Source organism: Balaenoptera acutorostrata, chromosome 20 (genome assembly GCF_949987535.1).
Source record: "Balaenoptera acutorostrata chromosome 20, mBalAcu1.1, whole genome shotgun sequence".
In the NCBI taxonomy this organism is placed as follows: Eukaryota; Metazoa; Chordata; class Mammalia; order Artiodactyla; family Balaenopteridae; genus Balaenoptera; species Balaenoptera acutorostrata.
In genome coordinates, this window is record NC_080083.1 from 53369534 (window position 1) to 53392010 (window position 22477).

The following is a 22477-nucleotide window of genomic DNA, read 5'->3' on the forward strand; positions in this document are numbered from 1 at the left end:
CTCCAGAAAAGATCCGCCGTATTGGCCGGCGGGAGCCACCCTTCCTCCCCAGCTCAGCATCAGGCCCAGCCCGGCTCCTGCGCAAACCCGCCGTCGGGGGCACCGGGTGCTACAGCGTGGCCCCCGAGATCCAGAGCGCGGGCCCCCGAGGGGCGCGGGCGGAGCGAGCCGAACAGCGGCCTGCGGAGTCCGACGCCCCTGGCGGCGCGGAGGCTGCAGCGGCCGCTCGCCCTCCCTCGGCACCCCCCTGCCCGGGACGCCTCGGAAACACCCCTTGGAAAAAGATTTTCCAGAGGATTTTCTAGCGAGGGGGCGGGCGGAGTGTCGGGAAGCTAAGACCCTCCCCGGACGAAGGGACTGTCCAGGACAAGGTCGCTGCAGACCTCCAGACAGACCGACAGCGCCGACGGCCTGGCAGTTGGTAGGCTCAGTTTGGAAGGGTGACTGTCACGCTGACAGCGCTTCCCCCGCCAATCTCGGGGAGCCTTCCCCTTCTACGGTCAAGTTGTCTCACACAAGAGCTCCTCTCCCGGGACACGAGCGTCAGGAAAAAGCCCAAAACACAGCAGGGGGAGGAGAACCTTTGCCTGTGTCCCCCTCCGAAAGATTTCGCCTCCCTTAGCTTCTATAAACCCAGAGAGCCCCCGTACCCCAGGACTACAAGCAGGCGTCGCCCCCTCCCAGGCCGGCGCGTCCCCCCAACACCTTCTCGGGGGAATCTTGGGTTTGCGCCTCAAGCTTGTCAGAGGGTAGTCGCTGCAGACCGAGCCCCTCTCTGCCCCTCTCTGGGGCAGCCAGAAAACGATCCCCACCCCCAGGACCCCTCCGGGGAGGAGCCACGCGGGCCGTCTGGAGCCGCGGCCGCCAGGGCAGCAGAAGCCGCCGAGCCGCGGGAGCTGCGAGGTGGTGGTGAAATGGTGGAGTCAACGTGTTCGTCCTTAAACACCAGACCGTCTCCAGGCTTCTCCCGGATTCCCGGGAGAAAATGAGCCCAACGCATGCTTTGGGGGTTCGCTTCCCCACCTCGCCCCTCCCCCAGTTTCTCGAGCCCCCGCGCAGTCCCCACCCAGCATTCCGGGACGTGTGTCAGGGCGGGAGCGGAGACCCGGATGGCTCTTTGCCCGCCCCCCCCCCCCCCGCCCGCTCGTTCCACTCTCGCTCGGCTTTTGCTCCTTTCCTTTCTTCCATGGACGCTCAGCCAAGGGATTGCGCAAGCTTCCTGCTCCCGGTCCTTCAAGGGCCCGGAGCTGGGGGCCCGGACACATCCCCGGGCAGGCGCGCCCCTGCCCCTGCCACTTGGGCCGCCCTGCCCCCTCCTCAGGTCCCCTCCCTCCTCACTCCGACCCCACAGAGATCGCGGCCCCGCGGGCGGCGCCCTCGGGAGGCCGCGTGGGGCGCAGCAGCTCCCCCAGCCGGACGCTGGAGCTGCACGCCGGAACGCGCCGTCTCGCCGCCGGAGGTGCTAAACTTCACACTCGGCGTCTTCTCCGGCCGCGTCGGGAGGGCCTCGGCTCGGCCGCCGCTGCCGTTCGGGGACCAGGGAGCGCGAATTCGTGACGAGTGCTTGGCTCCTCGGTCATTCCATTCACCTCCCTTTCGTGCGGCCCCGCTGTGCCCTGCTCAGCTTCAACCTTTTCTTGACCCTCCCTGCTCCCTCTTTCGAAGCCCTTCCCCGGACCCCACGAAGTCCTCTCGGGCCCCCAAGCCGACCTGGACATTCCCTTCTTCCCCTCTTTGTCCTCCCTGCCTCCCGCCGTGTTGGCCGCGGGCTGGGGGCGGGGGGTTGCTGCTGGAAACTGGACATCCCGCTCTCGCCCCAACAAGGAGAGGGCTGAGGGTAAATTAGGAGCCTCGCAGGTTCCGGGGTGGGATCGGAGAACCCTCTGGTAAGGTTCTTGAGCCCTAGGGCCCCAAGCTGGCTGCTCCTCTATCCCCTTTCTCCTCTCCGCGCTCTCCCTGGAGGTCCTCTGCACCCAGTCGTCTCTCTCCTCCCTATCCTTTCTCTTTCCATTTCTCGCCTTCCTAAATGCCCTAAGCCTCGCGGGGCGGGGCGGGGCGGCGGGACACAGAGAGTGGGGGCGCGAGCTGCCCCTGCTCCGATTCCGCCCCCTGCCGGCGACCCCCTGCGAGTCTGCACATGATGCAATTCGGTGCAAATGGAAACTGCAGTGGATGCTTCCGTGGCCCCCGGCAGGGGTCCCTGGGCAGTGCACGCTGAGAATGAGAGGCGAGGGAGCCGGCCGAGGCGGTAGGCCGCAGGCGAGGGGTCGCAGCCAGATCCTCGCGGTCCCGTCAAGCTCTCCACCCCGCCTCGGCCCGCCGCCGACACACCTCTTCGGCCCGGTCCCGTTCCCTCCCTCCAGTGTCCCTCTCCCAGGCTCGCAGATCCCTCCCCCTGCACCTCCCCGGCGCCCTCCTCCTCCCGGCCCCCTCCCGCGCCCTTCCTCCTCCCCCCCCCAACCCCCCCGCCGCCCAGGCCCGGGGCCTCCGGTAGGCCCGGCTGCGCCAATCCCGGCCGCGGCCCGCCCCCTGACGCCGAGCAGGGCCCGGCGAGGCCCCGCCCGCTGACGTCCGGATTTGCATGAGTTCTTGTGCAGCCGCGGCCCGGGCTCAGTTGTCTCAGCGAGCGCGAGCCGGGAGCCGGGGCGGGCGCGGGCAGCGGCGGGCGGCCGGGCTGTGCTGGGCGAGCGGCGGCGGCGGCGGCGGCGCGGACGGCGGGGGCGCCTCGGCCGGGGCGGCAGCGGGGCGCCGGCGGGAGCCAGCAGCGTCTGCAGCCGCGCCGGCCGCCCGCGCCCCGGCGCGCTCCGGCTCGGCCATGGAGCTGCCAGCTGTTGGCGAGCACGTCTTCGCGGTGGAGAGCATCGAGAAGAAGCGGATCCGCAAGGTAGGGCGGCGCGGGGGCGACGGCGAGGCGGCGGGGGAGCGGCAGCCGGAGCAGCCCGCGGGGAGGCGGGGAGGGGGTGGGGAGGCTGCGGGCCGGAGCCGGGGATCCCGCGGAAGCTGATGGAGTGCTGTCTCTTCCCCCCTCAGGGCAGAGTGGAGTATTTGGTGAAATGGAGAGGCTGGTCCCCCAAGTAAGTAGCGGCCGAGGGGCGGGGGAGCCTGGTGCCGAGGCGCGGGGCTCCCGGGCTCCGGACCCGCTGGGCTGGTGGGGTGGTGGGGGGAGCGGACGGGAGGCGGGGTGGAGGTGGGGTGGAGGGAGGAGGGGGTGGGGAAGTCGGTGGCAGGCACTGGGGAAGCCGAGCCGCCGAGCCCGAGCCCGGCGCCCTGTGTTGTGCTTTGCTCTCCGGGAAATGCCATCACTAATTTATGCACTAAAAGGAGCCGGAGGAGCTGGAGAGACGCGGGGCCGAGCCGGGGAGGCCGGCGGAGGGAGGGAGGGCGCAGGCACTGACTGATGTGCAGCAGAAAATGGCTCCTTTCCCCTTTCCCTCCACCGAACGGCTCCATATTGCAAAACCAAAAAAAAAAAAAAAATTAAAAAGCGACGAAAATGCAATTGTGTGCCTCTTCCCTCCTAGTGGTGCAGGGAGAGGAAGAAAAAAAGCAGAAAATGTTGGGAACTGTCACTGCGGCGCTTTTGGTGGGGAATTTTTTTTTTTTTAATTTGAAATGCGAAGGCACCGGATGGAGACAGACGCGCAGGCACACACACACATACACACACACACACACACACACACACACAGAGGCATATTTTTGTGTTGCTGAGTATTTGGGGGTTGCTTGCCCGTGACAGCGGGCTCCAGGGCCGCGAGGGGGTGTGGGGGGCCGCTTGGCTGACGGTTATCGGATTAGGGGTCAAATGGAGAATGGCTGAAGCCCTCGCGGAGACTCGGGGCTGGAGGAGAGGAGGAGGGGACTGCGACTTTGCATTTTGGCTGCTTTGCACGCAGGGTTCCTGGTGAGCAAAGTGGCTTTGGAACATGTCGCAGTAACATGCTTAAAATTCTTGACAACTGCAAAATAAACTGCTAGTTTCATTTTCTTACCCCTCCCCTTTCTTCCTGCCCTTGTGTGTTTATTTTGACTCGGGGAGGGTGTATCAGGGACCGTGTCAGGCCTGCAGAAATTTACTCTCCACCCCCACATCCACAGCTAAATAGCTTTCGGTTCATGAAGACAGAGTAGGGCCTTATGTCATTCCCCACCTGGAGGCCGCAAAGCTGGCTCGGTTTTTTTTTTTACGCCGTGTCCCCCTCCCTTTTCCCTTGCAAGATATAACACGTGGGAACCCGAGGAGAACATCCTGGATCCCCGGCTGCTGATCGCCTTCCAGAACAGGTGAGCGTCCCTCAAGCAGCCGCCTCTCGCAGCCGTGACCGTATATGGGAATGGGAGAGTGGGCCAACGCTGCAACAGGAAAGGGGGAAAGGGCCGGGAGGGGGCTGGCAGGAGTCCCCTCCCCCCGGGTCTGAATGGGCATGGCTGGGGCCTCGGCTCCTCTAACCAACATCCTTGGCGGTTGCTGCAGCTTGGGGTGGGGAGGGCAGGGCCGGAGAAGGAGAGGCTTGTGTTTGGGGGAAACTGTGGGAAGGGTGCGTGCGGGTGGCCCTACAGCTGCGCAGAGAAGTTGGGGCTGTGCCTGGTTCCCTGCCGGCCCCCCTCCTTTCGCTACCTTGAAGCCCCACCCCCGGAGCCTAGGTGTTGCTTTCCTGCTGCCACTGGCCGCTTGGCACGGGCAACTCTCGGGGCAGCTCCAAGGGAGCTGGCATTGTGAAACCACCGGACGTCACGGAACTGAACTTAACCTGTTGGGGACTGGAGAAAAGTTGACAAGGCCTTAAGTTGCCACCCTCACCCCCCAGGGAGCTTGGGATTGGCAGGGGGCAGATTCTTTCTGGAGCTGCTTGCCCTTCACACCTCCCACTAGGCTGCTTGGTGGGTCTGGACCCCATTCTCAGGGCAGGGGGAGCTTGGCCCAAAGGGTGTGGGATGGGCACTGCCTGGTGGTGGAGGGGTGGCTTCTGACGAGGGGCTCATCGTGGGCACAGATGCTTGTCACGCTGCAGCTGCTGCAGCTGGATTCACCGCCGGTGGCTGCGGTTCTCTGTTTCGGGGAGGACAGAAGGGGGAAGGGCGATCGAGGAGGGGAGGAGCGGCAAGAGCCCGCGGAGCTGGGCCACACCGCTGCCTTCCATCCCTCCTCCCCCTTTTATTTTGCATTATTTCCTGTGGCGCGTTTGGCGCTAAAACTGTAAACTCTAGACCCTTGGAACGAGCGACCAGCAGGGAAGTTGCTCTCCTGCGATGTAGGGGGGCGCCGAGAAGGGATCCTGCCCTGGTTCCACCTGAGAGTTCACCACCCTATAACCATGTCAGCGGCTGATGCCATGTTGCATAATGGGTCCCCAAAGACTTAAAACGCAGGCTGTTGCAATGCCATGCAACTTTGGAGTTAGGCCCCGGCCCGGGCCCCCAGGCAGGGTGGAACTCCCCTGGGTTAGCCTAAGGGTGGGGGGGGGGGTGCCTAGGGTCGCTGGAGAGCAGATTTCTGGTCCGGGAATGGTTTGCAACTTTGGCCAACGCTGGAGAGGCACTCCCTTCTCCCATAGAGGGCTGGGCAGTGCTAGGATCATCCTCCCCCCTGCCTCAGGTCACTCTCCACCAGGCCGCAGGCGGAAGCCTGGCAGCTGTATTGAGCACCAGTACCGCCATGGGCTTTATTAATAATTTGGAAATCAGGGGAGGCTGGGAGCCCGGCTCGTGGAGGAGGCGGTGCTTCTGCGTGCGGCCCCGCGTCGACCCGCCCAGCAGCTCTGCCCAGGCCTTGCCAGAGCCGGTTCACCAGGTGGCTGCGAACCTGGCCAGGCCCTGGCCTCGGTGTCCGGCCCCCGCCCCCAGCCCCTAATTGGCTCATTTGCCGCTGTGTAAACAAGGGCGCAGCCCCTCCCCCTGTTTAGTGCCTGGCCTTTAAGGAAACGAGTCCTCCCTTCTGCCGGCGGCACTCGTTATCTGAATCTTAATGAGGTCATTAGCATCCCGTGCCTCTGACGGGGAGGCCCAGGGTCGACGCACACCTCATTTGGACTTGTTTGCATCCCCTGGACCCCAAAGCCCAGTGCACTTTGTGCAGGGCCCCGGGCCCAAGGCTGTGGACACCAGTGCCAAGCAGCCCAGCCCCAAGCTGCAGGCCAAAGAGGCAGGGCTGTGTGGGGGCCCGGTTCAGGTATGGACATCTGAGGTGGGGGAAACCTTTGGAGAAGACCCCTTGGGCAGATAGGGGTTGGTGTGGGCGTAAAGCGGGACTCTGGGCTGGACCGAGGCACCCAAGTGGCGGCCGAGGCGATCTTCTGCCGTGAGCTCTTGATCCCTCCGGTTCTTGCTGGCCCCGCTGCTCACCAAAGTGGGGGCATCACCGCAGGCTGGGGCATAGCAGGAGGGAGGTGACTCTGAGGCTAATAGCACTGCCTTCTGTTCCCTCTCCCCAGGGAACGGCAGGAGCAGCTGATGGGATATCGGAAGCGAGGGCCGAAGCCCAAACCACTGGTGGTGCAGGTGAATACACTCCCTGGCCCCGGGGGCCGTCCACAAGTCTTTCCCATGACATTGCCACCTGAGCTGCCTCCAGGCCCGGAAGTCATGGGGAGTTCCTCCAGAACACCCAATTCCACTTCCTTTCATCATGACCTCCCACACCCTTCCCCGCCCCCCCCCCCACCGCATAACGCAGCTGCTGACCTGGTAGGGGCTGGGACAGTCCTGGTGCTTGAGGCTTGCTCTGGGGCTGGCCTTACCCCTCCTCTTACCTCTCCCTCCATTTCTACCCCCATTCCCCTAGGTACCTACTTTTGCCCGTCGTTCCAACGTGCTGACCGGACTCCAGGACTCCTCGGCTGACAACCGCGCCAAGCTGGAGCTGGGTGGTCAGGGCAAGGGCCAGGGGCACCAGTACGAGCTCAACAGCAAGAAGCACCACCAGTACCAGCCGCACAGCAAGGAGCGGGCGGGCAAGCCCCCACCGCCAGGCAAGAGCGGCAAATACTACTACCAGCTCAACAGCAAGAAGCACCACCCCTACCAGCCGGACCCCAAAATGTATGACCTGCAGTACCAGGGCAGCCACAAGGAGGCGCCCAGCCCCACCTGCCCGGACCTAGGCGCCAAGAGCCACCCGCCCGATAAGTGGGCCCACGGCGGGGGGGCCAAGGGCTACCTGGGAGCGGTGAAGCCCCTGGCCGGTGCGGTCGGGGCTCCAGGCAAGGGCTCCGAGAAGGGTCCCCCCAACGGGATGACGCCGGCCCCCAAGGAAGCGGTGACGGGCAACGGGATTGGGGGCAAGATGAAGATAGTCAAAAACAAGAACAAGAACGGACGCATCGTGATCGTGATGAGCAAGTACATGGAGAACGGCATGCAGGCGGTGAAGATCAAGTCAGGGGAGGCAGCCGAGGGCGAGGCGCGCTCCCCCAGCCACAAGAAGCGGGCTGCCGAGGAGCGTCACCCCCCTGCAGACAGGACTTTCAAAAAGGCCGCGGGGGCGGAGGAGAAGAAGGTGGAAACGCCCTCCAAGAGGAGGGAGGAGGAGGGGCCGGGGGCCGGGGACCCGCAGCCCCAGGAGGCCGGCTCCCGCAAGCTCTCCCCGACCAAGGAGGCCTTCGGCGAGCAGCCCTTGCAGCTCACCACCAAGCCTGACCTGCTGGCCTGGGACCCGCCCCGCGGCACACAGCCGCCCTCCCACCATCACCACCACCACCACCACCACCATCACCACGCCGTCGACCTAAATCTCTCCCACGCGCGCAAGCGCTGCCTCTCCGAGACCCACGGCGAGCGAGAGCCCTGCAAGAAGCGCCTGACAGCGCGCAGCATTAGCACCCCCACCTGCCTGGGGGGCAGCCCCACCGCCGAGCGCCCCGCGGACGTCCCCCCCGCAGCCGCCCTCCCGCAACCGGAGGTCATCCTGCTGGACTCAGACCTGGACGAGCCCATAGACTTGCGCTGCGTCAAGACGCGCGGCGAGGCCGGGGAGCCGCCCAGCGCCCTGCAGGTGAAGCCTGAGGCGCCCGCAACCGCGGCGGTGGCAGCTGCGCCGGCGACAGCGGCCGAGAAGCCTCCGACCGAGGCCCAGGACGAGCCCGAGGAGCCACTCAGCGAGTTCAAACCCTTCTTTGGGAATATAATTATCACCGACGTCACCGCAAACTGCCTCACCGTCACGTTCAAGGAGTACGTGACGGTGTAGCCGAAGGGCTTCGGAAGGGAAAGCGCTGTACCCGCCGGGGCTTAACACCTGGGGCCTGGGGGCGGACTCCTCCTCTTTCCGACTGCGGGAGATCCGGGCCGGGCCCCAGCGCGAAAATGCCAGAAGCCGCGGCAACCGCGCCCCTCCACCGGGTTCTGGCTGGAGCGCCCGGCCCACACTGGCGCCTTCCACGCCGTGCCTGCGGGTCTCGCCCCTCATCTGCCCCATCCCCTCTCTCGTGGACCTCCGGGACTGACAGGGCAGCCACTCGAGGCGGTCTAAGAGTTATAGTATTATATTTTAACCGTGCTAACTTGTCAAGTGCAGACTTTACTCCCGTTTGTACGTGGTGTTATTATTGAAATGTATTGTTTGAGCTCAAAAGGCCCACCACCCCCCTTCGGGCTGATATATATATATTTATTTGTAGGTATTTATATATTGAAATATAAAAACCTAGATTTATGGAGTTCTCTCTAGATCATGTTATATTCTATATCAGACAAACTATTTTCTGTTGACCTTTCTACCCATTCATTCAGTATTTCGGTTGATTTCATTTCCTCCCCTTCCAGGAACTGCAATACCAGTAACCTTGGTATATATTTTTTGATACTGTACACATGGATGTGTTGTTTCTATGTGCAAAAAAAAATTTTTTTTGTTAAAAGGCTAAACGAGCTCTCTAGAAACTGCTGCTACTAGAAATGTCTAAACTATAAGCTTCCAATTATTACCTGCTTGAATGTAAATATTAAATGGAGATGTTGAAGGTGCACTTTCGCTGTTTGAGATTAGCGAAGAGCGAACGTCAGAGGCTCAGGAGGCGGCTGCACCCCTCTCCCCATCCCGCTTCCGCCTTAGGTCAGGCGGGGGTGGGGGGGGCGGTGAGGTTGTGGGGGAACCTATCGCAACTTGCGCTTAAACCTTTGCAAAAGCCAAGTGGACTGGTTTCGCGAGCAGAGGCGCCCGCACCCGGGGAGTGACCCCGCTCCCCGGAAGTCGAGAGGCTCTCCAAAGGAGAGGGGAATTCCTGCGGGGGGGTTGTGCCGGCGTCGCCCCCGCTCTCAGAGTTTTCAGGGCTTCGCTGCCCACCGCGCTGGCAAACCCGGGATCTGCATGGGTGGGGGGAGGAGGGGTGCACGGGTGCGCGAGCGGCGCGGAGACTTGGGTGGGGCCAGCCCCCAGCGCCGCGCCCGCCAGGCACCTGCTGATCTTTGCCCCCCACCCCCACCCCCGACCCCAGGGCGCAACACACCCTGTCGCTGGCCCTGATGTAGCAGGGGTGTTCCTTCCTAATAATCCCTGCCCGGTAGGGCAGGTTCAGCCGGGAGGGGATCCTCCCACCCTCTCCAGCGTCCCTTGCTGCTATCGCTGGCCCCGCCCCACCGAGGAAGCTGCGAGGCTCTTTCTCTGCCAGCCTCTCTCCCCGGAAACCACCAGGCCAGAGGCTCCGACTGGAGGCGCCGCGAGCGTGGCCAGGGCAGGGGGCGGAGGGCTTCCTGCGAGGTGGATGGGGAGTGGGAGGGGGAAGAGACCAGAAGAGCAAGGCCTGCCCGTCCCCACTTCCTTAGTGAGCAGGGAAATGTGGGATCCCATCTCACCCGTCCTGTTTTGGGTGGCAAGGCTGGGGCCCTTGGTTTCCCCAAGCAGGAAGGGGTTAAGGGCCCCGAGGGGGCAAGGGGAGTGGGCCGAGCTCCGAGGTGCGGCTCCCTCGGGCCTGGAAGCCCCGACCCGGGAATGCTGCGGCCGGCCTTGGCCAGCTTTCTGCAGACGCAGCGATCTTCCTGGCTGGAGTGGCCGAGCAGGGCCAGGGGCCACGGGACTGACGGCCTGATGGGCGCAGGGCTGCTCCTGGCGCCCAAGCCCCTTGCCTGCCCGTCTGGGACTGGGGGGCCGAGTCTGTGCTGGGCGCCCGGGCAGAAGAGGTCAACACGGTTCATAATGGGGGGTTGTTAAGGGGGGAGAGGTGGCGAGAGAGCACAGTGTTGGGAAGGCCAGGGGAAGAGATAGAGGGCCAGGAGGGCAGGAGGCCTGAATGCGGACAGTGTGGCCAGTGTTGGCTGCAGGCCACCAAGCGGCTGGAGGTGGGGGAGGGGAGCCTAGCAGGGGGGAGGGGAGGGAGGGAAGGGAAGTTCAAAAAAAAAAAAAACCGTTGGGAGTTTCTAGCCCTGGCTTTTGTGAATTGTCCCTCCCACTACCCCCATCACCCCAGCCCCCTTTAGAGTGAGATAAACACTCCCCCCTCCCCGCTCGATGTAATGAATGCCCTTTGCCACCCTGGGAATGAAGGGAGGGGTAATCTTGACTGCTCCTGGCAAACTGCCTGCTCAGCACTAGAATTGGGCCTGTCCTTCACTGACTGGTACACAAAGGCACATGCCAGGCGTGGATTTCATCTCCCTGTTTTTCTGGTAGAGGAGAACTAAAAAATCAGGAGTGGGAAGGGGAGCCCCTTGTTCAGGTCTGCACAGTTGGTGACTTGGGAGTGAGCCTTAGCCCCTAGGGGTACCCCTCCTGCCCAGTGGGTGGCCTCTGCCAGGCTGAGCTTGGGGAACAGGGGAGGGGAGGTAGAGGATGGCACTGTTGGTGGGCAGGGAAGGAAACCTGTCCACTACCGTTCGCAGAAAGGTGTGGCCTACAGGTGGTCTGAGGCCTTGAAAACTGGGCCTGGTGGTGGACCTTCTGGGGTAGGTCTTCGAGGACGATGGTCCTAGGAAGAGCCTGGAACCTAAGGTCAGAAGATCAGCAATGGGACAGAGGTAGATGGATAGGTCAGGAGGAGCAGCAGAGATGCCCAACTGGCACCAGACTCAAGGGTGTCCAAGGCCCCTTCTGGCCCAGGAGGGACAGGACTCTCATTGGCTGGGCTCCTCAGATGTGCCAGGGGCCACTTGAGCATCTTGTTCCATTCAGACCCCACAGGGGTTGAGCTTCCCTGTGGGATGAGAGTCTGAGGTTCTGATGACAGAACAGCTTGTCCAGCTCATGTGGCCACTGCCCAGTTCTGTACTGATTCTAGAACGAATCAGGTGGTCTGCTATCACCCAGCAGAGAGGTACCCCACGGCAACTCACTCCACCCTAACTTCTCAAACATAGATGTGTCCAAAGCTCAGGAACACTCAAAGAGGGCCAGGGGCCCTGGCATCGGGACAGGGGAGGAGAGTCCAGTAGCCCCAGTTCTTGCAGATGTAGACTGCTTCTTCCTAATGCAGGGCAGAGATGTCTGTCAATGCCCAGCGCTTCACAAGCAAAGGGTCCTAAACCCTCTCTCTGAGCCCCAGTTCAGGGGAGAGAATGAAAGCAGGAAGCTGAGATCTTAACCTTGCACACTGGGATCTTAACTTTGCACAGAGACCCAAAGTTCTCTGTTTTTTCTCCAAATGAACCTTTCTAATGGGGCTGAGCCTTGAGCATAGAGGCTGAAGCTGACTCACTGCAAAGAGAGGGGCATTGTGTATCCATCCATCCCTCAGAAGCTGGTCCCTCCTGCACCAGCTGGGTCCCAGACTCCAGCACTGGTCTGCCTGTTGCCTGCACCACCTCTCCCAACTCATTTTCACAAGAGTCAAGTTTAGCCCTTCAGTGTTAGCTCCATCCTTGGATCCTACCAGGGTGTGTTGGAGCTAGGGTTGCCAGACTGAGCACATAAAAATCTAGAATGCTCAGTTAAATTTGAATTTCAGATGGACAATGCATGATTTTTTAGTATGTCTCATGAAATATTTGAGATATACTAATACTAAAAAATAATATAAAATGCATTGTTTATGTGAATGCAGATTGAACTGGGCATCCTGGATGTTATCTGGAAACTCTATTTGGATCCTGAATAGTCTACTTGGTCAGCCCCTGCCCACAGGGAAGTTTCAGTCCAATAGGAGAGAGAAACTGTTGAGAACTGAGCCACATGGATCCTGTGAGTGCGGTGATTGTAGTGACATTGAGTATGCTGACGTGGCACAGAATGGCTGCTGTATGACAGCGGGGCCTTCACCTGTGATTTCAGGTGGGGGTGGAGTGAGCATGGGACAAGACCTAGACACAGGAGTGATGGAAGACCAGAATTGGTCCCTCCATTTGTTGACCCACCTTGCGCTCCTGAGTTGAGTCTCCTCCCCATTCCCACCCACCCCAACGACAAAGTCTAGAACATACAAGGAGGGCAGAACAGATCCAGTTGCAGTACCCACTACCTGCACCAAAACCCTTTCCCTTCCTACACCTCAGCTTCCTCAGCACCTTCAAAGACGTGCCGTGACAGTGAGGATGAACTGGGTCGGGAAAGAGCCTTGAGCGCTTCTGGAAAACCCCCTAAATAAACATACGGGTTAGTTTTTTTACCAGGGAACATAAAACATTTCATGTCAGATCCAAATGCCTTCTAATGACTTCTGGCTGAGAGCCTCAGCGTGACCAAGGGACAGATAGCCAGTGATGTTTACCTCTGAACTGTCTGCTACCTCTCCCTTCCCTCCCCCCCAACTCTATAACCCAGTGTGCACCACCAGCCCTCTGCATTCTGCCCTCACTACCTGCTTGGTGGATGATTACCCATTGACCTGGGACCTCATCCTCAGCCTCTCCAGCTTTATCCTGGATCACCGAGAATGGCATTGGGACAGGAGAGAGATAAGAGCTGCGCCTGCACTCGTACAGAACCAGATCCTCGTGCTTTTTGAATCGAGTTTCTTCTATGGTTCCACGTTATGGTTCCATATTATGTTTGCGGCTCATCTGAGAAGATGAAGACTGTGAAGAGGAAATAGTACTAAAGGTGGATATTCTTGGATGCAAGTGTCCATTTCCTGTGGCCGTGGTTAAAAAACCCCCCTGCCCCCTGCCCCCTCCTCTTCCTCTCTTCCCCTTGCAGTTACTGCTAACAGCTAACATGGATTGAGTGCCCACTACCTGTGGGGGCACTTCAGGGCATCATCATGAGCTACGTCCTATCACTATCCCTGTCTCACAGATGGTAAAATGAAGGCTTAGAGGCTCGAGTAACCCATTTGAGGTCAAACATTCAGTATACAGGGGAACAGATAGTGGGTTCTGAGCTAGCCTTGTCTGTCTCCAGGGGCTGTGCTCCCAGCTTCCAGGATTCTGTGGGTTCTTCAGAGGCCAGTTTAGGTCCCATCCCCTCCCTGAGGTTGTTCTAGATTATTCCAGCCTTTACCAGGGCCTGCTGTGCCTGATCTCCTGCAGTATTTATTGCAGCCCCCCACCCCAGCTCATCAATCAGTTGCTAGCTGCAACATACCTGTGTGCGTGCACCTCGATTCTCCAGCTGGACAAAGCCTTGAGCATTTGGAAGGCAAGGGGCATGTCTTGGGTATTTCATGCACTCCCACAGTTTGTGCACAGTTCCTAGATAAATACCTCAGAATCAGATGCCTCGTGTATGTGTGTGTGTGTGTGTGTGTGTGTGTGTGTGTGTGTGTGTGTGTACAGAGTCCTGTGTGTGTGTGTGTGTGTGTGAGAGAGAAAGAGAGACAGATGGGAGCTTTCAGACAGTGATGCTGATTCCTGCACTGCGAGCCATTAGCAGCAGACACAGGAAAGACCCCCGTGCCACCCCCAGGGGCTCAACCCCCATGACCACAAAGCTGCACAGCAGAGGCCGGGGACTCAGGCTGCTCCTTTTCGCCCTGCCACCAGAGGATGTCAGACACTCAGGCACTCAGCTGCTCTAGGGTCCTGCTGCCCCCTTGCCCTTCACCTGATCCATCTGTGTGAGTTTCAGGAGACTCCGGGTAATTATGTGGTAATTGAATTTAGGGAAACAGACCCTAAGGATAATCCTTGAGTCAGTTCCAGGAGATTCATGGTTTAATTTCCATATTTAGCTAGTGGTACATATTATACGGTTCCTGACAGCCCAGCAACCACCTCGTCCTTATGTATTTAGGTTTAACATGAGGTTCAGACTAGTAGAGATATGGGCATGTTACTCCAAAACACACACACACACATACACACAGACACACACAGAGTTAACAACAAGCAGAAGACACAGCACACACCCCTTTTTTATTTTCATATATGGTCTTCACGTAAGCTGTGTGGATAAGGCCTGACACAGTAAAAACTCATCAAATGCTGCCTGTAATTATTATTTCACTTAATTATCTGCAAGTTCTCAAATCTAGATAGGGGCAGAGAGCTGGCATTGCCAATGGACGTCCAAGGTGCGTGTGCATGCCTGCGTGAGTGTGCATGTGCGTGTGCATTTAGGGCTGGAGGAGGGTGGTGGCAATGCAGCCCGTACAGGAACGCCTCTCGTTTGCTGCCTGAGTGAAGGATCCTTTCAAACGCACCATGGAGTTTAATATTGCCAACGACTGGCCCTGACTCCTTTCAACCTGCGCCAGGTGTAATGTAAACCTCCCTGCATTTCCTCCCTTTCCTGTTTCATCTGAGAAATTCTTCACTAATTCCATGGTATCTGGTTTCTCATTGTTTCTCTCTGCTTTAGAGAGCCCCTTGGGGTGGGCTTTAGAAAGGTGTGCTTAGCGCACTCAGCCCTCCGAAATGACACCGGCTCTTCCCTCACTACCATCACTATTCTCCAAAACCTCTTACAAGGGACTTCGCTGGCTGTCAGGGCAAAATAAGCCATAACATCCTGGGGAGATGAGCAGATGCCTGTCAAAATCAGAGGATGGTCTTGGGTGGTCTGTAAAGCAGCATCCAAATTGAGAAAACGGGAAAGTCGTATTCAGCTCCTTTGTAATATAACATTGAGGTTATAGTAACTAACAGAATAATGGCGTGTCTTCCATTCTTTGTTGAAGTAGTGCTCTTTGGGGTTGAAGACAAGGAGGAAAACAGCCGGATGGAGGAGGCCTGGGCTATTCCAGATGCAAGCAGGGGACCATCTAATTTCCTCTGATTCTCTAAAGGAGGTGGGATTACAAAATCATGTGAATGTTGGGGGGTGGGGAGAGAAGAGCCTGGAAAGCAGAATCCCTCCCATGAACAACGGATGTGAGCATCCTTATAGCCATTTCCTGCTTTGTTTTTTGTGCTCCCCACTCTCCTATCAGTGCTGAGGGGGGAGCGGAAGCACTGGGCAGGGTGAAGGAGACTCAGGACTGGCCAGGTTCCTCTCAACCTTCAATGCGTCTTCCTACTGTCTCCTCTCCTGGCATTGAAAATTATTTATGTTTGCAAATTGCTTTTGACTCACATGAGTTATTTTTCTTGCCTGCCAACAGGTCTGGGGATGGGAGAGAGTTATTGAGCCGGCAGCTGAGAAATCCAGGGACGATGGCAGAAGGAGCACTGAGGTGGAAGTCATGAGCCTTGGGATTTGGTCCCAGCTCTGCCACTGGAGTGCCATTACTTCCCCTTCCCAGGCCCCGGGTTGCTCATCTGCAAAACGAGAGGGTTGGGTGGCCTTTGAGTGCCAAGAGCCTTGGTGGCCCTGACATCCCCTAGGCCTGTGACCCCTGAAGAGACACAGATGAGGTTGGCGCCAGCCCCTACGCTGCTCCCTGACCTGGGCCTGGTGGTGCTGCCGCTGCGGAGCACTGGAGGGTGGAGAGGATGCTGCCCGGCCCCCGCCCGGCAGGAAGAACTAGACGGCGCAGCGGGGCAGCCAGTACTGTTTCCTCCCTTAGCCTTTTGCTTCATGCTGGTCCTTAGTGATGCCTACTTCCATAGACTAGGATGAGAACAAATAACTGCAGAGGAACCACCAGAGCAGAAAGTCCCTGGGTACGTACACAAGAGGGTACGTATGTTCCAATGAGGAGCAGTGCTCACCCAAGTCACCCACCATAAAGTTGGATTTAATAATAGGAATAATGATAACATAATTCAAAATTCAGTGCCATAGCCGTGAGTGATTGGCCGTGTGCTGTTCTTTTTTTTTTTTTGGCTATTTATTTATTTATTTAATTTTTTTAAACATCTTTATTGGAGTATAATTGCTTTACAATGGTGTGTTAGTTGCTGCTGTATAACAAAGTGAATCAGTTATATGTATACATATATCCCCATATCCTCTCCCTCTTGCGTCTCCCTCCCTCCCTATCCCACCCCTCTAGGTGGTCACAAAGCACCGAGCTGATCTCCCTGCGTGTGCTGCTCTTGAGTGCCATGGTCTGGCCTCTATTCTCTGACTGTGGCTTGGGGCCTAATCCAGAGAGAAAAGAAGCCCGGGGTCTGGGCTTCTTCCAATTCAGTGACCACCAAGTGGGGACGAAGGCTGTTGTGGGCTCAGCTCTCTGAGGTGGCAAGAAACCTGCTAACCTCAGAGCTTTGAGTTGGCTCTGCTTTGGCAGAAAGATGGTATTTGCTCAGCCCTGGCCTAACCACAGTGAGCCTCAGCCCTGGGTCTAGAGGGGAGTTTGGGGGTCTGTGCACTCTCTCATGGGAGATGACATATGGGTGGGCAGAAGGCAGAAGACAGCAAGAAGAGGAAATTTTATGCAGAATCCCTCTTCCTCTAGAGCCTGCCTTTTTCATGGGCCCAGAGATGAGTTCCCAGGACCATGAGATTCCACCTGGGTAAACTATGATGCCTCAAAGGTCTAGCCTCTCATTAGTTCCATATGATTCCTCTTAGGAATCCGAGGACACACCTGGTCTTCAGCTGTGGGTCAGCCTGGTGGCAGGTCTAAGTGGTCTTGCATGCCTTTCAGTACTTTGGAGAGAGAATGGTGACACAGGACCAAAATCAAGGGCGGAGGCAGCAACAGGGAGAAAAGGAAACCAGAGAGGACCAGAGATAAGAGAGAGACAGACCCAGAGGTAAGGATACCAAAAGAACCAGCACAAGAAAATGGAGAATGATCATAACAGAAACAGAAAGAGCGAGACAGAAGCAGATGAGGAGAGAAACCCATACAGATAAGGAGAGAGACACAAAAGGCTGAGAGAAACCAACTGACAAAAAACACTGAGTTGGAAGGGATCAAAGTTAGCGTCACCAATACGGGGACAAACTGACTTGTGCCTCTTGATACGATGCACTGAGAAGGATATAGCATCACTCCAGTGCTTTTCTACCACAAATGCAGTGCCCCAATCTAACCATGTAGAAATAAATATCAGACACTTACTCTTCAAAATGCCAAGGCTGAGGAACCCAGAGGCCCTGTCCCAGCTTAAGGAGAAAGGCATGTGCCCATTGAGATGGCCCCATCTTTTTTTTTTTAATATTTATTTATTTATTTGTTTGTTTATTTATTTAGGCTGCACTGGTTCTTAGTTGCGGCACGCAGGATCTTTGTTGACGCATGCAGTATCTTCGTTGCTGCATGCGGGATCTTTAGCTGCGGCATGCATGTGGGATCTAGTTCCCTGACTAGGGATCGAACCCGAACCCCCTGTATTGAGAGTGTGGAGTCTTAGCCACTGAACCACCAGGGAAGTCCCTGTCCCAGCTTAAGAAGACTAAAAAGACAGGACACTCAATGCCAATTCACAGTCCTGGTTTGGCTCTTGGAAAAGGAAAAAAAACTGTCTCTAAAGAGCATTGAGAAAACTGACAAAATTTGTATGTGGACTGTAGCTTAGAAAATAGTATTGCATCCATGGTAAACGTCCTGATTTTGATAACTGTACAGTGGTTGTGTAAGAAAATGTCCTTGTTCTTAGGAAAAACACAGTAGAGTATTTAAGCATAAAAGGGTACAAGGTCTCCAACTTACTTTCAGATAGCTCAGAAAAACTATGGGGAAAAGAGAGAGAGAATGATAAAGCAAATGGGGCAAATGTAAATAACTGATGACTCTGGATAAAGAATATATGAGAGTTCTTTTACTATTCTTGCAATTTGGAGTCTCCCTTTCGGGGTTGGGAACAAGTGCTGGCTGGCACTGGAGCCTCGCAGTGGGGCTGGGAAGAATCAGAAGAGCCTCCCATGCGGGTGAGACTGAGACCCAGCTCTCCAGCAGCTGAGAACATCTGGGCAACTTGACCGTCCCTTGCCGCCTACTTGAAGACCTGTTTTCTAACCCTTCACCCCATGACCTCAACACAAATGAATGGGGGTCCAGGAGGGTGGGCCCATAGCCACCGAGCTTCACAGGTCATGGCCGCCTCCAGCTCAGCCTGGCTGCTCACACCGCACAGCAGAGCCCAACCTTACTCTTTGGCCATGTGACGAAGCAGGATGTGGCAGAAAGAGGAAGGATTAGGCAGTCGGGCAAACCTGGCTCCGTGGGCCAGCTGCTCTGCACTTACCAGTTCTGTGCCCCGGGGCTGGCAGTCCTGTCCCCCAGAGCTCCCCAAGGCTGGTTTATTCTTACTGTTTAGGTCTTCTAAATGCCACTTCTTGAGAGAAGCCTTCCATGACCGATTACTCCATTTATGATATTATCCTGTTTTGCTTCTTTAGAGCAGGTATCCTTAGCTGAAATTTTGATTTGTTTGCTTGTCTGCCTCCCCTTTTCCCCAGTAGAGTGTAAGCACCATGACAGCAAATCAGTGTCTATCTTACTCATTCCTTTATTCTCAGCTCCCAGAACTTGGCAAGTGCACCAGAGCTATTTGTTGAAGGAAGAAAGGAAGGAAGGGAGGGAGGGAGGGAGGGAAATCTCTGAACCTTTCTGAGCCTCAGTATCCTCACCAGTGAAATTGGAGGAAATTGGTGCAGGGACTGCTGTAAGGTTTGCTTAGAGATAGGCTTAAGAATGTCCCAGGGTAGTGTTAGCCCCAAAGAGGCAGTAAGAAGCTTCGATTGTTCATATGACTGTCTCAGGGATACAGCCCGTGTATCCCTGCTCAGTCATTTGGTAATTGATCTGGTCACCTACTCATTTTTTTTTTATTTTTTGGCCGTGCCACGCAGCTTGTGGGATGTTAGTTCCCTGACCAGGGATTGAACCCAGGCCCTCGGCAGTGAAAATACAGAGTCCTAACCACTGGACCACCAAGGAATTCCCACAGCTGGTCATTTTAATTTCATCTGGGGGAGGGTAGATTGGAAGGGGTGAATTATTTTGTCATAATTCGTTTTTGTTTTGTTTTTTAGGTTTCTGTGTATGTATGTGTGTCTGATTTGATTATATTCAGTACTATGAGCTGGGCACAGTGCTAGAGTCGAGGTCTCCCCATGGCTGCCCTCCAGACCTGACAAGCGAGGAGTTCTGTGAACATCAGCAGGCTGACAGGTCAAGTGTGGGTCCAGCTCCCAGAGACTGCGTGGGCCCCAGAAACACTCAGTCATGCTTCTCATGAAGACATTCTAAAACTAAAGCATCCCTGGGCCCCCAGATTTCCCTCCTCATTTTGGCCTGGGGATTCCCATCTTCTTTTTTTTTTTTTTTAATATTTATTCATTTATTTATTTGGCTGCACCGGGTCTTTGTTGCCGCATGCGGGATCTTTGTTGTAGCGTGCCGGATCTTTAGCTGTGGCATGTGGGATCTAGTTCCCTGACCAGGGATCAAACCCGGGCCCCCTGCATTGGGAGGGCGGAGTCTTAACTGCTGGACTACTAGGGAAGTCCCGGGATTCCCATCTCGATTCAATCGCAGAACATGCTAGAAAAGAATCTTGTCTTTCGGTTCTCTGACTTGTCTCCCAGTAATGGGAGAGAAACAAGGCCAACCAAAAACAGGCAATAAATGCTGCCTGGCTAGCCAAGTTATGAGTGAAAAAGTGAGTGAATGAATGAATGAAGGAAAACCTCTGGGAGTTTAGGTTAGTTTAGCTCATAATTTGGTTTCTTCCCTGGCACATATGAGACTCTGGAAACACTGGGAAGACCCCAATCTAGGCCTGACCTTTGTCCCCGCCAAAAGCTGGCATTATTTGGGCCCAAGAAGCTTGCAGAGGTGGCTGTGGCATCCCAAATGGAGCTGGTCCCTCCCTCAACCTAATTAGGGCCCAAGGAGAGAATCCTTTTGAACTGCAAGCCCCAATGAGACAGGAAGTAGCTCAGAAGGGGTAAGAGAAAGGCTTATCCCAGAACCACATCCACTGAAATTTGTTTACTGCCATCTAGCTTCCCTGGTGACACTGTTGAAAGATCTAGATACACACTGTGCATTGCAGGAAACATACCACACAGGCCAATTTAGCTGATCAAATCTTGGCAAGTCAGCAAGTAGGGACCATACTGACATTTAAAACATTAGAGGTGATCTCCAGGTCTGCTCCAGTTGCCTCCCCAGCTGGCTGGAGAAATGAAATGTGCCTCCAACTCCAGACCAGCTGGGTCTCTTGCAGGCAAGCCATCTCTTTGTGTCGCCCATGCCTTGTGTGAAGGGTGAGGGAATTGCCATGTTGAATGGATTGCTGACAAAGGAAGACACCAACTTGTGACCTGTTGTCCCAAATTCCCATCATCAAGATAAGAGTGGGCAAACGGTCAGATCTATAAATAATGTTTTCAAGGGGGGCCCTCCCTGAAGCACCTCGCAGATTTGGCAGGTGTAGGCTGCCCATTTCTCTCTGCTCCAAATGCAGAGCTGGCCAGCTCTCTCCTTGGAGCTTTGGAAGCCCACAATGCAAGAGTCCCTCTTGCCTTTCTCTAGCCAGCACTGAGCCAGGAACATGGAACCTTCTTCAGCCACGAGATGGTTCTCACCTCTCCACCTGCCCTGCAACCACACAGCTGCCCAGAAATTAACTTGGGTGGGAAAGAAGCCTCCTCCAGGTTTCCAGTCCCCGGTTAGGGCGAGGAGCCTCCACCAGCCGACCAAAAACATGCCCAGAATTCCAGGCCGCACCTGTGTGCTGTGTCATGCCCTGCAGGGATACCTGTGTCTCTGCCACTCTTGACTGGACTCCCTTAGCTGCTGAACCTTACGTCTCTCACTAGTAGGGACTGTGTCTTTGTCACCATCATTCCCCAGCACAGTGTCTGGAAGGCCTGGATAAATAGTTACTGAATGAATGAGCTGTGTTTACAAGGTTATAAGTCTCTGCTGCTCCCTTTCTCCCCATGTCCCTCAACCCAGCCTCAGAAAAGGGTAAAAGTTCAGGCAGAGGCTTTTTCAGGGATTGTCCCCTGGTCCCCCCAGGTCAGCATGATTTCCCACCTGCGCATGGGATTGGGAGGTGGAGAGGCATCTCCCTTTCTCTCTGTGTGTCTAAACAATAGTCTATAGTTATTAGATTTGATCTTTGTCTTTACTCTCTATCTTTTATGAAAAAGATTGCTTTTGTCTTGACTTGTGAGGTATTTTGTTTTCTCTCTCTCTCTCTCTCTCATAATTTTCATCATCACCTTGAGTTTAGGTCAGATGCCAAAAGTGACACCAGCTGCCTGGTGTCACCACTGCCTGGTGTCCCCATGACCTAATAATGACAATAACTCACAATTATAGATTGCTCACTGAGCCAGGCTCCACGGGAGAGCCCTTACATGCTTTTTCTCTTTTAATCCTCGCAATAACCTGATGCAATACAAACTATTATTACCCCCACGAGGAAATGGATGCTTCGAGAGGTCAAGTACCTGGCCTGAAGTCACAGAGCTAGTGAGTGGTGGAGCCAGGGCTCGGATTCAGGTAGCCTGGGCTCCTAACCCCGGTGCCACACTGCTCCCTCGGGAGTCTTTGCACACACAGAGTGTCTGGTCAGGATGCCCCCCGGCAGGAATGGCAGCATAGCCACAGCCACCTACACACCAGAGGCACCAGCTGTGAACTGAGACGAACCCCAAAAAGTGCACTGCTCCTGGGACCATACAGTCATCACAAGGATGGAGCTGGAAGAAGCCTCTGAGAGACTCCAGGAAACATCCCCTCATTTTACAGGTGGATACAATGATGCTCGGGCCCCACACTTTAGCTGGTGAAGCATCCAAGACCACAAGCCCTCCGCCTGTGGTCCCCGATTTGTGGTCCACTCTCAACGCAAACTGGACAAGAGACAGTTTGAGATGAGATCTGGCGGGCTCAAGTTCTGGTTCAGACCTAAACACCCTGGCTTGTTCCACAACTGGCTCGGTCCTCTGGAGGCCCCCCAAGTTGAACATGGTTTTAGAGTAGCCTCCAAAATAAGGAGCTGCCGGTTACCACATCTGCTCTACAGACCTGGCAATAAACTCCCCTCTCCTCGCGCCTGAATTTCTTTGTAGCTTCCTCTTTCCCGCAATTGAGAGCTGACAGAGGATTTCTATTCACCGACCTCACGTCATGGTCATTCTATTTCCATGGCTACTGCATTAATGCTTAAGTTTTGGTCACATCCTCATGGGCTGAGTGGACAACCCTAAGAATCCTGAACCAGAAGCCAGAGTTGTTCAGGCAACTTCCATCCTGGCCTTTGCTGCAGCCCACAACCCCAAATGAACCTGTTATATGTTCTCAATAGCACCAAACACTTC

General features: G+C 56.2%; 1 protein-coding gene across 1 annotated transcript; it reads left to right on the top strand.

Moving 5' to 3' along the window:
* The first annotated feature begins 2642 nt into the window (after positions 1-2642).
* On the top strand, positions 2643-8961 carry CBX4 (chromobox 4). Its single transcript, XM_057536698.1, has 5 exons — positions 2643-2884; positions 3031-3074; positions 4219-4284; positions 6432-6498; positions 6782-8961. The coding sequence occupies exons 1-5, from the start codon at positions 2816-2818 to the stop codon at positions 8183-8185; spliced, it is 1650 nt and encodes a 549-aa protein (XP_057392681.1). The 5' UTR covers positions 2643-2815; the 3' UTR covers positions 8186-8961.
* Positions 8962-22477: the final 13516 nt, after the last annotated feature.